The sequence below is a fragment of the Camponotus vicinus genome, unplaced genomic scaffold (assembly GCF_025532165.1).
Source record: "Camponotus vicinus isolate PSW18456_S1 unplaced genomic scaffold, iyCamVici1.0 SCAF_11, whole genome shotgun sequence".
NCBI classification, from domain to species: domain Eukaryota; kingdom Metazoa; phylum Arthropoda; class Insecta; order Hymenoptera; family Formicidae; genus Camponotus; species Camponotus vicinus.
This window is the reverse complement of record NW_028141947.1, coordinates 15,369,806-15,387,656: the sequence shown is the minus strand read 5'-3', so window position 1 is coordinate 15,387,656 and position 17,851 is coordinate 15,369,806. Positions and strand designations below refer to the sequence as shown.

Here is a 17,851-nt window from a genome sequence, read left to right as displayed (position 1 = left end):
GTTTTCTATTTTAAGCAATACGTTTTTTTCCTCGCAAGATATAATAATACATTTCGTATCTAAACTTATGGATGATATGTAAAATATTATATTGCCGAATATCAATATTTTACATGTATATTAAAGGGTATTAAAAGGTACAGCAGATTGAAAAATAGAATATTTTTTAACATTGTGTAAAATATTTATTTAAACAGATAGACAAATAATATTTTTTGAATAAAAAGATCGAGATGAGAAATCGATATTTATAATCTCTTAAGACAAATTACAGATACTTATTTAGTTAATTAATTATTGACGTAAAAAATTCAATTTCCTCCCCATTTCGCTCTTCTTTCTCCTCTCAAAAAAAATATAAGTCATTGGTAAATTAAGTGTGACTAACGAGTTTTTTTATTTTTAAAGGAAATAAGATGCGAGCGGAAGAGATTTCGTTAGGCTACCAATCTCTTCCAATCTACTTTCATTGTTGGATTAAGGATCCAATTCCGCTCATCATATGGTACGGTCATGGATCGGATCCATCGTGGATGCGCATGCGTCGGCGATGATGTCACCGTCGTTTACGTCGTTCTCCACATGGATACATACGTTTGTCAGCGCGTGTATGTACACCACCGCTCGTCTAATTAACATTTGAGCGCGTGTCAAGACGCGCAAAATTAATCGCTCGCTCTCCCTCGGGTATACACTATGTAGTGTAGTAACACGTGCGTTAATTTCTATGCATACATATTACGACCGCATCTTATCTTCGGTGAGTCCACGCGTCGGTTCTCTCTCTCTCTCTCTCTCTCTCTCTCTCTCTCTCTTTCCGTCTCTCTTTCTCTCCCTCTTGTTTTTATTTTTAACTTTGCTTTACATTGGACTTTAGCTTAACGAGGTGTATTCAAGTCGCGCTGTCTGTTTTAACAATTGTACAACGCTACTTGCCACGCATAACATTTACGAATTGTTTATGGAAAGACGGAGAAGTGTTGAAAAAAAACCCCGTCTTCGCGACGATATCATGTGCTCACAAATAATTACAGGGCGAATTTGCATGTTAATTAAACGAACGATATTAAATATATATCAAAAAACGACAAATACAATATAAAAGAGTACGAAAAGGAAAATTGGAAGATTAAATCGATACTATTTTAAATTTAAAAAATTTAAAAGATTCTCACTTATATGTAAAAAAAAAAACAAATATCTCCCGATGTATGGCCGAGACGTGAATTATAGGACGCGCATTCAGAAACCGCCGAAAAGATATCAATGACACAAGTACTCGCGGAGACGCACAAGATAACATAAATATTTACACAGATATTGTAGGAAAAATGTTGACGCATGTATAATACATATGCAATTATAATCAAAAAGCGCTTACTCTTGTCAATCTTATAATAAACTTGAATTGTAGAAGTATCCGATACGCTGGAGTGTGAAAAATACATCATACGAGAACGATATATCTCTTTTTTCGCGGCTTTTCTCAATGAGAGGCATTGTAAGTAAGCGAGAGAAACAACGATTGCAACAATTATGAGCGATTATAAAACGCGCGAGAAGGAAACAAGTGCATCTTTGATGAAATTTCGCGAATAATTCAATATATCACTGTCATTTATCAATGTTGTTTACTCTTGGTTCTACATCGTTTAGGTAGATTTACAAGAATTCAAACGAATTCTTATGAATTTGCGACTGATGATGGATTCCTCTCACTTGTTTCTTTCTTTTCGTTTGGCGCATTGATGCTTGACAGTCAGCGTCACAGTTGTGTCTACTCTGTAATAAGTATCGAACTGAATGAATTTCCACTTTTTGTTCTTTCCGATATAATCATCCTGCTCCCTTTTCCTCTTTCTTTCTCTCCCTCTAAATATGTATTTATCTTTATATATTTTTAATTAATTATAATAGTATACATATATATTTTTAATTAATTATACTATAATAATAATATATTATTAATTAATTTTATATATACTTGTCTAATTCATATCGAATTATGCCAAATTTCCCACCAGGTATTCGGTCGAATTCGATTCATATACGAAATAAGCGTATCTTGATCTTTTCTCGCTTCTCCTCCTGCCCCTTCAATCCTCTGCTTCCTCCGATCCTCGTACTGACAAGTATCATCGCGGAACCACTTCCGAGGAAGGCCGACCAGTTTAATTTGCATTCAGAGATTGAGCCGACTACGTCGTTCGTAAGCGAAATTAGTCACCATCTTCTCTCACTGGTCAACGAGAGGAACGCTATCAACGTAAATAAATATAAACAGATATATATATATATATATATATATATATATATATATATATATATACACATATATATATACTTAGAGATTAAGGAATCAACAATATAAGTTGCGATACTAAATAGTATATTTGTTTTAAATAAGGTTTAAAAGATAACGATACATATCAATATGTATGTTAATTATTAAATATATATTTGTATAATAAATATATATGTAGGAAAACGTTATCGCATACCAACATAAACTAGCTTTAAAAATAAATAATTTTGCCAACTTTTTAGAAAAACAGAGAATTTGTAGATATTATTAAAATCCACAAATATTAAAATTAATTCGACTATTTTGGCTATTTTTCAGTAAATTTTAAAAGCGACGTTACTTTAGCAAAAAGAAATATCAAGTCATAATAATTTTCTAGTGATTAACTAATTCTAATGATGCTGAACTTATAATTTTCGAGTGATAAAAATTAAAAGATCTTCACAAAATAAATTTTAAGAAGATAAATAAACGACGAATTACATTTTTAATAGATTTTATTTTGCAATGTAAAACTTTTTAATTGCAAAGTTACACAAAAACACGTTAAAAATAAGAGGGAAATAAGAGAGAAATCTTTAAAAATCTTTAATAGCTTTTTTAAACAAACGCTCAAAAGAATTAGAAGAAAAACTGAGTGAAATAAGTGCGCGTTAGTTGACGTTTATTATTGACTTTGACACAAACGCGACACTATTGTTTGTTTGCGTTTCAAGACAAATGTTATATACATATCCTGTTTAGCGATATTCCAGGTGGAAAAATGGTATGAGAGGAAAAATTAAATCCGCTCATTAAAAATTGCAATAAAAATTGATCGTCATTGTTAGTCGCGATTTATAAAGCAGAGAATGCGTGACACAAAAAAAAACATACGAGGGATATGCAGCACGGGGAAAGCGGACCAATCGATTCGCATATGCAGATGCGAATACATACGGGCGATAAGAATATCCGTCTCTCTTGTCGCGAATAAAAGAGGTCACCAAGTGCTCCTCGAATCATCGGAGACACATCGAGCCCAGAGATAGCGCCATGATTCGCGCGATCCAGATCGCTCCGAGTCCGGATGTGGTTCACGTTGCCAGATCACGTTTCGCGCGAAAAGTATTATCTGTCCGGATGTCTCGGTTGATTTTCAAATTAAAGATGTACAATGAATGTTTTTGTAATCAAATTATAATACCTATCTAATCTATTACCTGTATCTATTACATGCGGAAGGTAGACTTTGTAAACTTATCGCTCTGAAAATTTTGTATTTATTAAATTAACTGATAAGACTGATTGGAGTAATTGATAGAAAAGTGTGCTTTTTCTTTTTCTTAGAAATTGTTTCACAGGATATAAATAACGAAGTGTTAAATTATACAGACTATTACGTTTCATTAATCAAAAATAAGTCTATCGAATATGTATAATATGTAGATTTGATTGATACGGCTGAAAATTGACGTGCGATTGTGATTTGAATGTATGCGAAATTTTCCATAAATGATTAAAGCCGCGTGGATCGCGCGATATAATTTATTCTAAAATGTCACTTTACGCAATGGTCTTATTTTTGCAATGGAAAGGTGTAACGTGACGTCAATGTATTACTTACTCGGAATCAAGAGACCGGACAGAGTAGCCGCGAATAATTGACATTCGAATCTGCAATTAGCATATAATTTTCTTGCAAAACATTTATCTGCTTATAATCTTGTGACGTAAATAGGTTTAAACCCCCGATACGATTCATCGATAGGTTTATACGTCACTGAGATTAATATTAAATATAATTAATGTTAAAAATCTGTTTTAGATCTTTGTGTGTCTCGTGTTGTTTTCATAAACGAAATTTAATCTGTAGAATTTCACGCGAATCATTTCAAATATATTTGAAATCAACTTATTCATTTACTTTTTTAGTCAAGTCAATTTCTCATTAATTTTAAAATATATTATTATATATAATATAAGAAATATATAATTAAATATAAAAAATATAGAGATTAAAATAAGAAATAAAAAAATTTATTTCAAGAAATTTAATTCGGAAGACTGCAGAGAGATAGCTTAAATTTAACCTGAAAGTTAAAAGAAAACGTTTAATTTGTTTTTAAATTCCATAAAAAACATTACCTTTTATATTCTGCTTAATTACACGAGATATTCGAATAAAAACAATTTGTCTTCCACATGCGAATTTGTAATATGCTAATAAAGTGAAAACAATTGTTTTTTCCAATAACAAGTGACTGTTGTGATAAAACATGCTCACGAAATAAGTTAAATGAAAAATTGCTTATTCTTCCGATATTTATTTTAAGAATCTCTCGATTTCAAGTAGGTAATATTCGTTCGGAAATACCTCTTCGAATGATTCTTTCCTGACTTACTTGAGAATGGTTGCATAATGCTGGCGCTATTTCTGTTCGAAAAGCGTATGAGGACGCGGAATGCATAAAATCGCTTCTTGTCTATGCGCTCTTATGTTGTCGAACAAAATAATGCACATTTCAAATCGAGCATTGCAATCTACAAAGACTTCTGCACGCATCTTCAATAAGCCTCATGTATTTCGTGCGATTTGAATGAAAGTAGATAAAACATTCAACGCTTCAGAGTTTCAACAAAAGTAAACAAATATTTTACAGTTGATGATTCACGTGAAATGCAGAAAAGCAATATCGACGTAAAATACAATAAATTCATTATATTATATATAAACACAACAACAAAAATTCAAGAAAATAAATAATTATTCTTTATTTTTTTTCTGATATAAGATTTTAGTCTCGAAAATATTTTATTATAATAATTAATATAATAATTTGAGAAACTTGAAATTAAAATTATAAAAAAGAAAGAATTATATCAGTTTTTTATATAGTTCACTATATACATTACAAGCTACATAGCTTGAAACTTTTATTTTGTTTGAAATTAAGTATGTTTTATTATAATTTTCACATTGACTCTCAAAATAGTTAAGTGACATCGCATAAAAGTTATAATTATGTATATTTATGTTTAGTATACTTGTAAAGCTTTATAATTATAATACACAGATATATAATTATTATAAAATATTATATTAGTTATATATTATATGTTATATATTATAAAATTTTTATGTTTGTACAAGAATTTATATATATAAATTATAAAGTATATATACTTTATAATTTATATATATAAATTCTTGTACAAACATAAAAATTTTATAATATATAACATATAATATATAACATAATATTTTATAATAATTATATATCTGTGTATTATAATTATAAAGCATATATATATATATATATATATATATATATATATATATATATATATATATATATAAATTCCTATACAAACATAAAAATTTTATAATTTCAATATTTGTCATAATAATTTCTCTATTTTGATTTCAGTTTTGATATTAGATTTTTATTTAATTTTAATATATTTACAACAAATTCTTCTTTTAAGAGTTGAAAGTTCTGATCATTCTTTTGATCTTTGCTTCCATTGGTTGAGGCGGTAAATCTCCTTTCTTCCAAGCTTACGTAATCGTTGTCATGAAAGATACAGCGATCGTACACAAATTGTTGATTTTATCAGGGGTAACAGTGTATATGTAAGTGAAGATTTCGCGAACGCAGTTTATCTTTCCCGCAATCCGTTAATTATTTTCGCGATTTTCCCAGCCTTCTCTCTCTCTCTCTCTCTCTCTCTCTCTCTCTCTCTCTCTCTCTCTCTTTCTCGTTGACGTATGCAATTTTATTACCACGTTGGGATAACGAGAAAAATTAAAAGGAAAGCTCGATATTTCTATAATCGATAACATTCATGGCATATATAATAATGATTTATCGCGAATTGATATAATCCTAAATAATTGATATTAACAATCTTATTTCCTGCTCGACGCATAGTAAAAGGATAAGCACTTTGTAAATCAGATTGAGGTGTGATATCGTGCAGGCGTGAATTCCGCCTCCTTACCAAGAATATGGATATGTTGTTGCGTATATTTCTGTTACCAGTTCAACGCCGATTCGAGTAGACTCGGATAACGCTTTTCCTTGAATTATGAAACAGGTTTTCTCGATTCTTAATCCGCTGACGTTTTTCGTTTGAAAATACCGCACGCATAAGTGTATTATGTGCGTAAGATCGAGTCAAGGTTGTAAGTCAAGACATTGTTTTTTGTAGTAGCTTGAATAGTGTGCAAAAACTGTTTGAATAGTGCGTAATATATTTTGGCGGAGGACGATGACATGAATTCAGATAGAAAAAGAAAGAGAGAAGATAGACAAATTAATCAAATTAAAATATAATAAATAGGAATATATATATTCTAAGAGATTAATGTTTAATTTTTATTAATATCTCGAATTAAGAAGATAAATAAAAATAATACTATATAATAAAAATATACTTTGCTCAAAATATTATTAAGATTATAGCTTATAATATTATTAATTTTTTTATAATATTATTAATTATATCTTATAATATTATTTAGATATTAAACAAAATATATATCTTAAATAAAAATTATATTATATTAACATGTGGTTATTTTTTTATTATTATATAATTGTTATTATTATATTATATTGTTATTATTATATAATTATACATGGTTTGTTATCACATCTTTTATATTTTTATTTATCAAATCTTAATTAATGAGATATTTATATAGTTATGCGATAATTGTCTCGAATCTTTTGTGTATATGTGAATCTGTACATTACTAAAAATTATTGCAAGAAAATTACTAAACTTATATAGCTGTGAATGTTTTTATTGCCAGAATACTCAATTAAAGCAAGATTAAAGTATACATATTTGGCAGTTTGAAAAATTACGAGAATAGTCTCAGCGTTAAATTTTTTATGAAATCATTGTCAATTAACGAGGGATAACAAAATTCGTAATGTAAGACAGAGTGTTACTACGATAAAATATCCATAGAATGAGTATGACGAACAACATCGTGGTTATTCTGTTGAGCCAGTCCATCCTGAAACGTTTTGAGAATATTAAGCATTATTTTATTCTCTTTTCAACATATTGATTTATGATCAGTTAGTAAAGTAAAATTTGCAAAGCGAAGGCAAGAATCTCAGAAATGATGAAGAAATGATTATCTAATTATGTTTGATTTAGATTCAATCTAATAAGCATTTCCAGGAGAAATATTGACTTGAATTCGTTAAACTTAAGAAATCCGAGGGAGAAAAAAGGTCAAGATAAGCTCTTTACGAGACGGAGAGTATCGATTATGATTACAATAACTACAATTTAGTCTAGACAGATTCTTGCTACATTTTACAAGGAAAACTAACGAAAGAGCTAATAATGAACAAATCAATGATTGAATACATGGTAGATAAACAGCGATAAGAAGTGCTTTGCGTACGTAATTCATTACGCACATTGTTTTTGCGAGAGATTTATGAAGCATTTTTTACACACATGCGACTAATAAAATTTTAATATCTTCGTTATTCTCTTAGAGTATCACTTGAATTACAAATAATTGAAATGTAAAATCGCGGTCGATAAAATCCGTCTATATGTAAATGCTGAAGTGCGCAAATATACGATGTATGTAATTAAAATGCAAACGCGTAATCATCGATGAATGTTTTCAGATCCTTAGGAATATAAATGTGCAAATACAAATATATATATTCTTACAATTAACAATGCAAACGTCTAATAATATATATGCTGTTCTGGACGCTAGAATGCAGCAGCTATGTAGAATTTCTGTAAATCGTTGTAAGATTATTTGGAATATATATATATGATTGATAAATATGTAGCTATGCAAATTTTAATCCTTAATTTAAACCTTCTCATTTAATATAGTTGAAAGATAAATTAAACTTGACTCTCTATGTATAAAAACTTTGTAGCTTGATGAAGGAAACACGATGAAAGCTAGGAGATAGAAGAAATTCTGAAAAAGAAGATAAGAAATATAGAATAGTATAAGATAAATTATAATCATTAGAGAATAACAATACCTATTGTATATCCATAACCAACCAATATGTATCTAAAGACAGTTTCTCTGATACAAAGAAATCGTTGCCATAGATAGTTAAGATTATTGATTAAAAATACTATAAAAATTTGTTGGTAGATTCAAGATTAAAAAGAAAAACTCTAAAAAATTAAAATAAAAAAGTTTCTAGCTAATATACTTCCCAAGTTTATTCTTATTCTTTGCGCGACTTCTCTCATTCACGACAATGCATTTTTTCTTCGTCAAATTGAAAATTCATAACATATCTTCGTGCTTTTCTATGAAATCAACTAAAAAAAATTGCTAATATAAATCTAACACTAAATCAATATCTTCGTTTCTCGTGAGATTTAGATGAAATTTTAGATGAAATTTCGATGTAATATGTCATAATTACATATTTGTACCATCCCGTTGCGATTACATTGCGAAAGAAAGACACAAAAAACCTAACAAACGCGCACATCTGTTTCTTCTCGGTGAAACTAAAATTAACAGGCGTCTAAAAGTAGTTCGACGGCGTAACAATTCGCGAAAATTTTCGTCGGTTGCCAATGCGCGTTCCTACGTTACGACCTAAGGACTTCGCACAATAGATCGACCAAACAGTTGTATACGTAACTTCGTAACGTCGAATTTCCATGTTAACGTTATCTCTAATTTTTTATATCTCTGTTTGATTTTCCGATTTTATTTTTTTTTAGAATCAGCTGTGATAAATTATACACGTTCCAATCTCGAAAATGACATAATCTTCTCGCATGTGTTGCTATTCTAAGTGTGTATTTATTTAGTGTGTGACGCGAGTTTCGCAACTTCATCGTCGATAAAAATTTTTCTTTTCAATCGCTTATAACACTTAAGGACTATTAATACCTTAACATCTTTGTTTTTCTAAAGAAGAAGAAGCAAGCTCGAAAAATTAAGCGAAGAAAAAAATTTGCAGTTCCAAACTCCTTCATTTTATAAAGTGTATGCCATCTCACCTTTTTCGATGATATCTAGCTGCTTCTAGCTGATTCATATCTTCGTTAAGTAAGTATATTTTTGCGCCAATTAATCCATTTCTAATAAATAAACGAATGTTAAAATCTCTGTAATTAAATCCAAAATATTCTTTATTTTCTGCGCTAAGATCATCGAATAAATTAATTAATTTTTCATTGTGAAATGTCCATACGTTGGTCAAAAAGTAGGATAATGCGTTATTTGCGCAGTAGATTTTTCTCTGTAATTTTAATAACCTGTAATTTTAATAAAAAAATAGAGCATTCACTTAAATATTTTTTTTATACGTACTCGTACGTAACAAGCGTAAGCTTTTACTATTTATTATAAAACAGATAAATAAAAAATATAAAAAGTCTAAGGAACAAACATTTACTGCAGCTATTTTAATTCTCGTAATATTTATTAGCTTTCTCTCTAGGAATTTTATTGCTTAAAAACTTTTTATCATATGTTTAACATTGATAAAATTAAAATATCAACATAAATAACTGCTAGAAATTTTGCTAAAAGATAGTTGGAAGATCCTCAAAAGAAATCCTGAAAGTTCTCATAATCAAGAAAACATGCGATAATTATAGAACATCTCATATAGAGACTTAATTTTATGGGTATGTTTATAATTATGTTGAAGTAAATAAATAAATAAATAAATAAATATATATATATATATATATATATATATATATAAATTATATATACATATATATATATATATATATATATATATATATATATGTATATATAATTTTTAGAAAATCCTTATATCTCTCTCAAATGAAACTTACATTGGACGTGCACCAAATAATTTCATGATTCTATCGATGAAAAATGCAGGTAGTATGTGCATAATTAACACAAGTATATAATACATATAGGGGCTCTTTGTTATTGTGGTAGCTGGCGACCAGAGGATGTTGTCCAGTGGAACGTCTTCCGTGATTTGAAAAGCCATTTGGATAAGATTCTTGATATTTATCTGCTTTACATCGTGCGACGAGCAATTATAAATATGCATCGTATTGTCTTCGGTGATGCTGAATTACAGAAAATACGGTATAAATATCAATCTGAGCGTGATATACATCTACTTAATATTTTAAGAAATAACAATAAAGATTGATATACAACTTTATCGTGTGAAAGAATCAGTAAGCTTACGGTTTGAGTCCACGTTTCCAAGCAGCAATTATCATCGCTTTAATTGTCACGTCCACGGGTATAAAATCGGAAGTAACAACAGGATCAACGTATACAACACGTAAAACGCCTTTTCCGCCTCCAACAAATAATCCAATAGGACCGTTGAAATTATCTAGCCACCCTTCGACAGGCTCAATTGCCGTCGACACAACTATGGATGGCCGGATGATCACGCATGGCAGTGATTTTGAATAATCACTTATTATTGCTTCCGCTAATCTTTTCGTAAATGTGTAAGTGTTTGGCATCGTTGCCAGATATCTAAATTAAATAAATGTAAATTAAAATAATTATTTTAATGAAATGAAAGCGACAATGCGCCATGTCTATATAACTTACTTTGCTGTAAATGTTCTCAAAGTATATTCGTCCACGGATTCGGCGACTTTAATCGCCTCTCTCCAATCCAGTTCCGAGGGATACAGAGTCTCGTGAACCACAAATTTGTCAGTTTGAGTATACGTCGAGCTAACGTGCAGCAGAACCTTGAATCATTCACATGTATGAATTAAATATAAATATTTTATGGAATTTACAATATTTTCAATGACACGCATAATAAAGGCGTATGTGTGATAAATATTAGACTAAAATAAATTTTTCTTTCATTATGAAGCGTTTTGTGTCTCATGATTTATTAATTTTGATGAAATTGTTTGAAATATTGATGACCGTAAGCAAAAAATATCAATCTGAGCGTTTAAAAGCTTTTAAGACTTCGCTAATTGTTTATTACAAAAATATAAATAAATTAGTCGCATCTCAGTGTTTTAAACGCAAAACAAAGTTTAAAAATGCATGGTTTTGCATAATTTTAAATTTTTTGCTTTTTTATAGTAAAGAGTTATTGTAAATAACTCTTTATTGTAAGTATTAATTTCATCTTTATTCTGTATTAATCTTTATTACAATTACTAATAAAAGATTTTACTACTCAAAATCATATAATCATATTTATCAATCTAATCTCATTTATTAATTATTTGTATAGAAATAGCGATACATTTGATTTTAAATGTAAATGAGTAAAAATATGCATACTACTAATTTTTTCATTTCTGTTGCTAAAATACACAAATCCCGCGTTGATCTCGTGTTGTTGAACATCGCTTCACGCAAACTTTCATCAAACCTTACACTTGCCGCAACATGAAATATTATGTTTACTTTTTCAATTAGCATTTTTCTGTCCGAAGGAAGTAATCCTAAACCCTCTACACTAACATCACTTGCAATAGGAATAAGTTTATTGAGAGCACTTGGTTGCTCGCTTCGCAAAATGTCAAAAAGCTAAAACAATCGTCAATAATTATTAGCATGATTCATATTGCATTACGATATTATTAATTTTACATCTCAGGAGTTAAAAGAAAGGAAAAATTGTTAAGTAAAAAGCTATAACAAAACAATTTTATTCAAATAAAGAAATAAGAAAAAAGATTTCTCATATTAAGATTTTTTTCATATTTCATAATTAAAAAATATTAACGGTATTGTGTGTGCTTTGAAAATTATTTCTTTTTCGATTTCTAAAAAATTAGTTGGAAAATTTTAAAGGATTTTTTCATTATTCTGATCTTTTTTAAGAAAATTTCTATTTAAAAAAAAAGAAACAAAATATTCTTTCGACTTTCGAAAATAATTATTTGCAAAATTATTTGTTTAACTATTCTCTAAACAAATTATATATAGCTTTTAAACTCGAGTGAAATTTCTTTGCATTTACAGTGACAAATTTTTTTTATATTTATTTATTCTTTGCGCGAAAACATATATACATATAATCTTATCATGATTTTACCTTGTTTTCTAACATTTTTTTGAGTCTATCGTTGACGCTTAATTGCTTCTTCGGTCTTATCAGGATAAATATTTCAGCAATATCAGGACAAGAACGCAGCAATTTCTCACATAGCACTTTGCCTAAAAATCCAGTAGATCCTGATATCAAAACGCTCTGACCAGTATAAAATGCTGGTATAAATGTATTTGCCGCGTCTTTCTTCATGTTTAAACGCAACTGTGTTTCCGGTAAAAAATGAATAAAATATTAAAAGATAATATGTTTGGTTACAGAACAGTGCAAATAAAAGATAACGAAATGGCAAGATTTTATTTGAAGGCCAATCTAAAAAAATTGAAAAAACAAATCAAATTATTTTGAACTTAAGTCACGATAGTTGAACTCGAAATGAGAGTCGCAGTACTTCGTCTTCGATAAAAGATGACAATGTGAATGAACAGCACATCGAATTTTGTGCGCAGGAAATGACGCAGAAGTTATCCGATAGTAATGATATGCCTAAAGTTCAAAAGAGCAAGTTCTTCCATATTCGTATTTTGCTCTGCATATATCATGTGAGTTACGTGATTCTTTTCGTAGACGAATGCAACAGTGTTATAATAAACAAGCGATTTATACATGCTTATAATTTCTTTTTTCGTCTTACATTACAAACACATATAGAATTGTATTCATTTTATTTATTTATTTTATTTATTTATTTCTATTTATTTTATTTATTTATTTATCTGTCTTACATTATTATATTCTTATTTGTATTATTCTTTATATTACATTAATTATTATTACGTATTACATTATAATTGTATATTTTCCGATCCTACACTAATCACATAACAATGTTGTGTGATTAGTGTGGGATCTGAAAATATTTAAGTACAGATCCACTTATATATCATCCACAGTAGTCCAATAATGGTAATAGTTTTCAATGTCGTAACAAATAGATCCACCCTAAAATATTTGCAGAATAAACACATTATAAATATCTTGATTATTTCCATAATATTTATCCATAACAACAAATTATTTTAATTTTATTGTTTTTATTTCATATGTATCTAATAAATTCCTTATGTATTAATAATTTTCTTTCAATTCTATGAAAATTCTATTATTTAAATCATATAATATATATTGCACAATATCAATGTGTGATTTGAACACAAATTTAAAAATGCCTTTAAAGTTGAATTCTTATTTTCATAAAAATTGAAATCATTTTTACTTAATATAATAGGATAATAATTAGTCTTTTAAGGTCTTGTTTAATAGCTAATTTTAAGCCTTACATTCCTCATAATGATAGCAATTTTCTGTTTATAAAATATTTTATACTTACCTTTTACGACGCGTTTTGACTGCATCTAATCGATTTATATCCTCGTGGAGGAGATATAGTTTTACTCCAATTATACTATTCCTTCATTTTATAAAATAAATATCTAATGATTTAACATTATCTTTGATACAAATGTTACTTAAAAAATCAAATTAATAAAAAACATTCACCTATAGTAGTTCTTAATATCTATATTAAATATATCGAGTGAAAATATTTCTTTGTCCTTGGGTGGAACTGAAGTCAATAATTTCACACCATTCTTATTTTCAAATTTCCATTCATTATGTACAAAATGTTTTAGAGCGCAGTTGGCCACGTATACTTTTCTTTGCAGTTTTATCAACCTACATATTATACATTTGCATAAATGCTTTATTAATATTTATACATTTATGTCAGCCATACTATTGAATTCGGAAAAATGGAAAGTCTAATAAAAAAGCTTTAAAAAGACAGATATATTATTTTATAGAGATGTATGTGATTGCGTTAAAAAACGTTTTTCTAATAAGTTTTTTGCCTACTTGTACAAAGGAAATATGCATAAGTTAATATTTTGGATTTATTTATGATAAAGGAAAACATTTTGCATTAAAAATAAAGTATTTTATTAGTATTTAAATAGTATGTTTCTTTTCTCTCTAATGTCTTTTTTTCTTTTCCTCTCTCTTTCTAATCTTACTCTCTATCTAATAATACCAGTATCTAATGAGGTATGAATGATCTATGTGTTCTAAGACAATAACATAATTAGTTAATTTGGTACTTACATAGGTTGATATTTCGCAAGTTTTAAAATCAGATCTATTAACATAGCTGGTAAAATATGCAATAATATTGTCAATATGTAATATGTGATGGAACTATCAGTAATTATTGTACTAGGAGTCCAAACAACTCCCTCTAAGGGTATCTCCTCTATGAGTTGAAAACCTATTTTGGTAACTCCTTGCAGTGACAAATTCTTTTGATTAAAAGTAGCACAATTTAAGATAAAAGGTTGACCTGTCGGGAAGCTAGTAAATAAGGAAACGAATTAATCAAATTATTCCTTATACAAGATATACAAATTGCATTAAGCTTCAACAATATTTTTGAAAAATTTACAATGTTTTAACACCCAAAGTTAACAAGTTTTGGTGAACTAAGCATTGAAAATTTAAACAAAAGTGATTATTTTAAAATCATCAATTTAATTATATACGCAATAAATTGTATTTAAGTTCACTCAGAAATTAACCTTTTTTAATTTTAAACTTTTTAATGGGACAAAAGATTAACGAGAAATTAAGTAAGATGCGTACGATTCTTCTAAAATGTTGATATATTTTAATTGAAGAAAGAAAGCTTTCTTTTTCGTATTTGTAGCTTAATGCAATTAAATATGCATATTTAGATATGCATTGATATTTCTGTTGATAATCGTACGTGTTCAATCCAAGCTTCGAAGTTGCGATTATTATAGTTTGGATGACAATGTCTACTGGCATTGCATCTAGACAAATATATTTAGGAGCATTGAATACTCGTAGTACTCCTTTCCCGCCACCAATGAGTAGTCCAATTACACCATAAAAGTTATCTATCCATCCTGGAAATGGATCGTTGAATGAAGGTGTCACTAAAAAATGAATTATGTTTTTTAGATAATTATTGCTTATGTTAGTGATATCAAGATATTTTTGATTTATACATTTTTAAAGGAAAATGAATTATATATATATATATATATATATATATATATATATATATATATTTATTTATTTATTTATTTATTTATTTATTTATTATTTATTTTCGACAGTTTTGATATAAGTATACAAAGAGAAAAATAAGAACTTATTTCTAACATTTTAAGGAAAAAGAGAGAGTAACATACCTATAGAAGGTCTTATAATCGCACAAGGTAATGATGAAGAATATTCCGCTACTATAGTTTCAGCTAAATTCTTTGAATATATATATGTGTTGGGAAAATTATTCAAACATCTGTACATAATAATTCAAAAATTATATATATATATATATATATATATATATATATATATATATATATATATGGAAAATTATATATTATACATGGAAAATTAATAAAGTCTCCGAAAATGATTGTAATGATACTATGTGAGTGAAAAAGGATGGTATTATATTTTTTTAATTGCATATATATCCCGCATACTTGAAATTGACAAACACGTATAACATGTTTGATTTTATCTTATCATACTTACTTAGTTGTAAAAATATCTATAATATGTTCATCTAATGACTCGACCATTTTGATTATTTTCCGCCAATCGGCTATAGGTGGGTAAACCTTTTCTTCTATGAAAGCATTATTTATACATGCGAATGCTGTACCGATATACACAAGTGCCTTTAATAAATAAATGTAATAAAATGTCATAAAATTACATTTTTTGTTTTAAATAATGGAAATTTAAGCTTAAAATTGGCGTATTCTCATAAAAAATTGAAATTAAGACAAAGATAAATATAAAATGATATATGCATATATATATATATATATATATATATATATATATATATATATATATATCGTAGATTATTTTATTTTTCTGTTAATTATTTAATTGTAATTTTTTTCATATATATGACAGTTTAAAAATTTTTTTATAATAACAATAGATTTTTAATGTTTGTTATTTTATTAAATTAAATAATTTATTGATAGATATTGTGGCACATCTTTTTATAATAATACATTTAACCTGTATAAATAAAATTTTAAATGTCTTATAAAATACACTATATAAAATAGTATACGCAATAGAACATAATAAATAAAAATATAAATAAAATATTGCTTTATACTTACTATTAAATTCTTCATACTTTGAGCTAAAATGCAGATATCTCTTGTTGATCTAGTATTAGAAAGAATAGCGTATTTTAAGCTGTCATTAAATTTTATACTCGCCGCTGAATGGATTATTACAGTCACTCTTTCTGTTAGCATTTGTCTATCGACAGCTGACAATCCTAAGTTTTCTTCAGTGACATCACCGGAAATCGGAATTAATTTTTTGAAATTTGAGGGTTGCTCTTTTCGCAGTCTATCATATAACTGAAAGAGAATATATTATGTGACATATTTATTATAATAATTGCCCTGATTCTTAAGAAACCTTTAATAATATTACATAAAAATCATAAAATATTTTGATTATTTTATAATATCTTATAATGCTTATAATATCTTTTCATGTTTTTTATCGTATACTTTTATCAAATTTTAAAATTAATTTTCTAAAATAAAAAGTGTTTTATATAATAAAATTTATAAGAAAAATTTTGCCACTTAAATATTGTAAAGTTTTTACAAAAATACGAAAACGTTGTAAAAAAAGAATCTACTTATGTAATAATCGGTAATTAACTTACCGGTAAGTTTAATATTTTTTCGAGCCTTTCGTTAATGCTTAATCCTTTTTTCGAACGCATCAATATAAATATCTCACGAACATCTGGGCAAGATCGCAATATTTTCTCGATGTATACTTTACCCAGAAATCCTGTCGCGCCTGTTACAAATATACTTTGTCCAACGTAAAATGTCGAAATTGAGTTGGCTGAATCAATTATATTCTCATCCATCGTTAAGTAAAAAAATAAAACCAATATAAATTATAATAACGACACTAGATACTAGCCAAAAATATATGCAAGCACTCGGAAATAGAATCGTTTTTTTATGTCGATATCGTTATTAAGAGTACGATCGGATAGAAGTGATAAACTGGGACTAGTCATTAACGACATACGCTATTTAATGAAAACGTAACCGTTATATGTTATATAGTCATTTGCTAAGCAGACGTATGCGACTGTATGTATTAATAAAACGGAAATTCTGCAAGCCAAAGTTGAAAGAGCAAACTTATATAATGCAGTGATATACGTAAATATTATAGTGACATAAAATTTTGCACTTTATTTTACACTTGTAATTCTACAAAAAGATTGGATATAAACAATTGTATTTAAACAATTTCATTATAAATAAAAATAAGTATATCAATTCAAATTAAATTGAATAAAATATTTTTATATTATGTATAACTGAAATTTATGTATAACTGAAAAGTGTGACGAAAATAGTAATGAAAATGATAAATAACTTAAAATATTTCTATAAAG

The 17,851-nt window shown here is 27.7% G+C and overlaps 1 protein-coding gene and 1 long non-coding RNA gene across 2 annotated transcripts; both read right to left on the bottom strand.

Moving 5' to 3' along the window:
* Window positions 1-170: 170 nt before the first annotated feature.
* On the bottom strand, window positions 171-3,334 carry LOC145961296 (uncharacterized). The gene is made up of 3 exons (XR_014435610.1): window positions 3,245-3,334; window positions 1,985-2,258; window positions 171-1,872 (listed from the first exon to the last, which is right to left on the bottom strand). It is a non-coding gene; the product is annotated as an uncharacterized LOC145961296 (long non-coding RNA).
* Window positions 3,335-7,008: 3,674 nt separating this feature from the next.
* On the bottom strand, window positions 7,009-17,469 carry LOC145962290 (uncharacterized). The gene is made up of 16 exons (XM_083083248.1): window positions 17,096-17,469; window positions 16,530-16,778; window positions 15,922-16,067; window positions 15,570-15,679; window positions 15,119-15,311; window positions 14,461-14,706; window positions 13,858-14,034; window positions 13,688-13,768; window positions 13,226-13,299; window positions 12,343-12,590; window positions 11,583-11,831; window positions 10,881-11,026; window positions 10,500-10,802; window positions 10,127-10,375; window positions 9,317-9,574; window positions 7,009-7,316 (listed from the first exon to the last, which is right to left on the bottom strand). The coding sequence occupies exons 1-16, from the start codon at window positions 17,306-17,308 to the stop codon at window positions 7,205-7,207; spliced, it is 3,054 nt and encodes a 1,017-aa protein (XP_082939374.1). The 5' UTR covers window positions 17,309-17,469; the 3' UTR covers window positions 7,009-7,204.
* Between the last annotated feature and the right edge of the window lie 382 nt (window positions 17,470-17,851).

Bases quoted from the DNA above. Each gene is read 5' to 3' on its own strand.
- LOC145962290 (XM_083083248.1), bottom strand. From the start codon at position 17,308: ATGGATGAGAATATAATTGATTCAGCCAACTCAATTTCGACATTTTAC. The intron at 16,068-16,529 runs GTAAGTATAAAG...TATTTATTAAAG, and splicing joins AAAGTATGAAGAATTTAATA to GCACTTGTGTATATCGGTAC. The intron at 12,591-13,225 runs GTACTTAAATAT...TTATCTTTTAAT, and splicing joins GATGATATATAAGTGGATCT to ATTTTATTCATTTTTTACCG.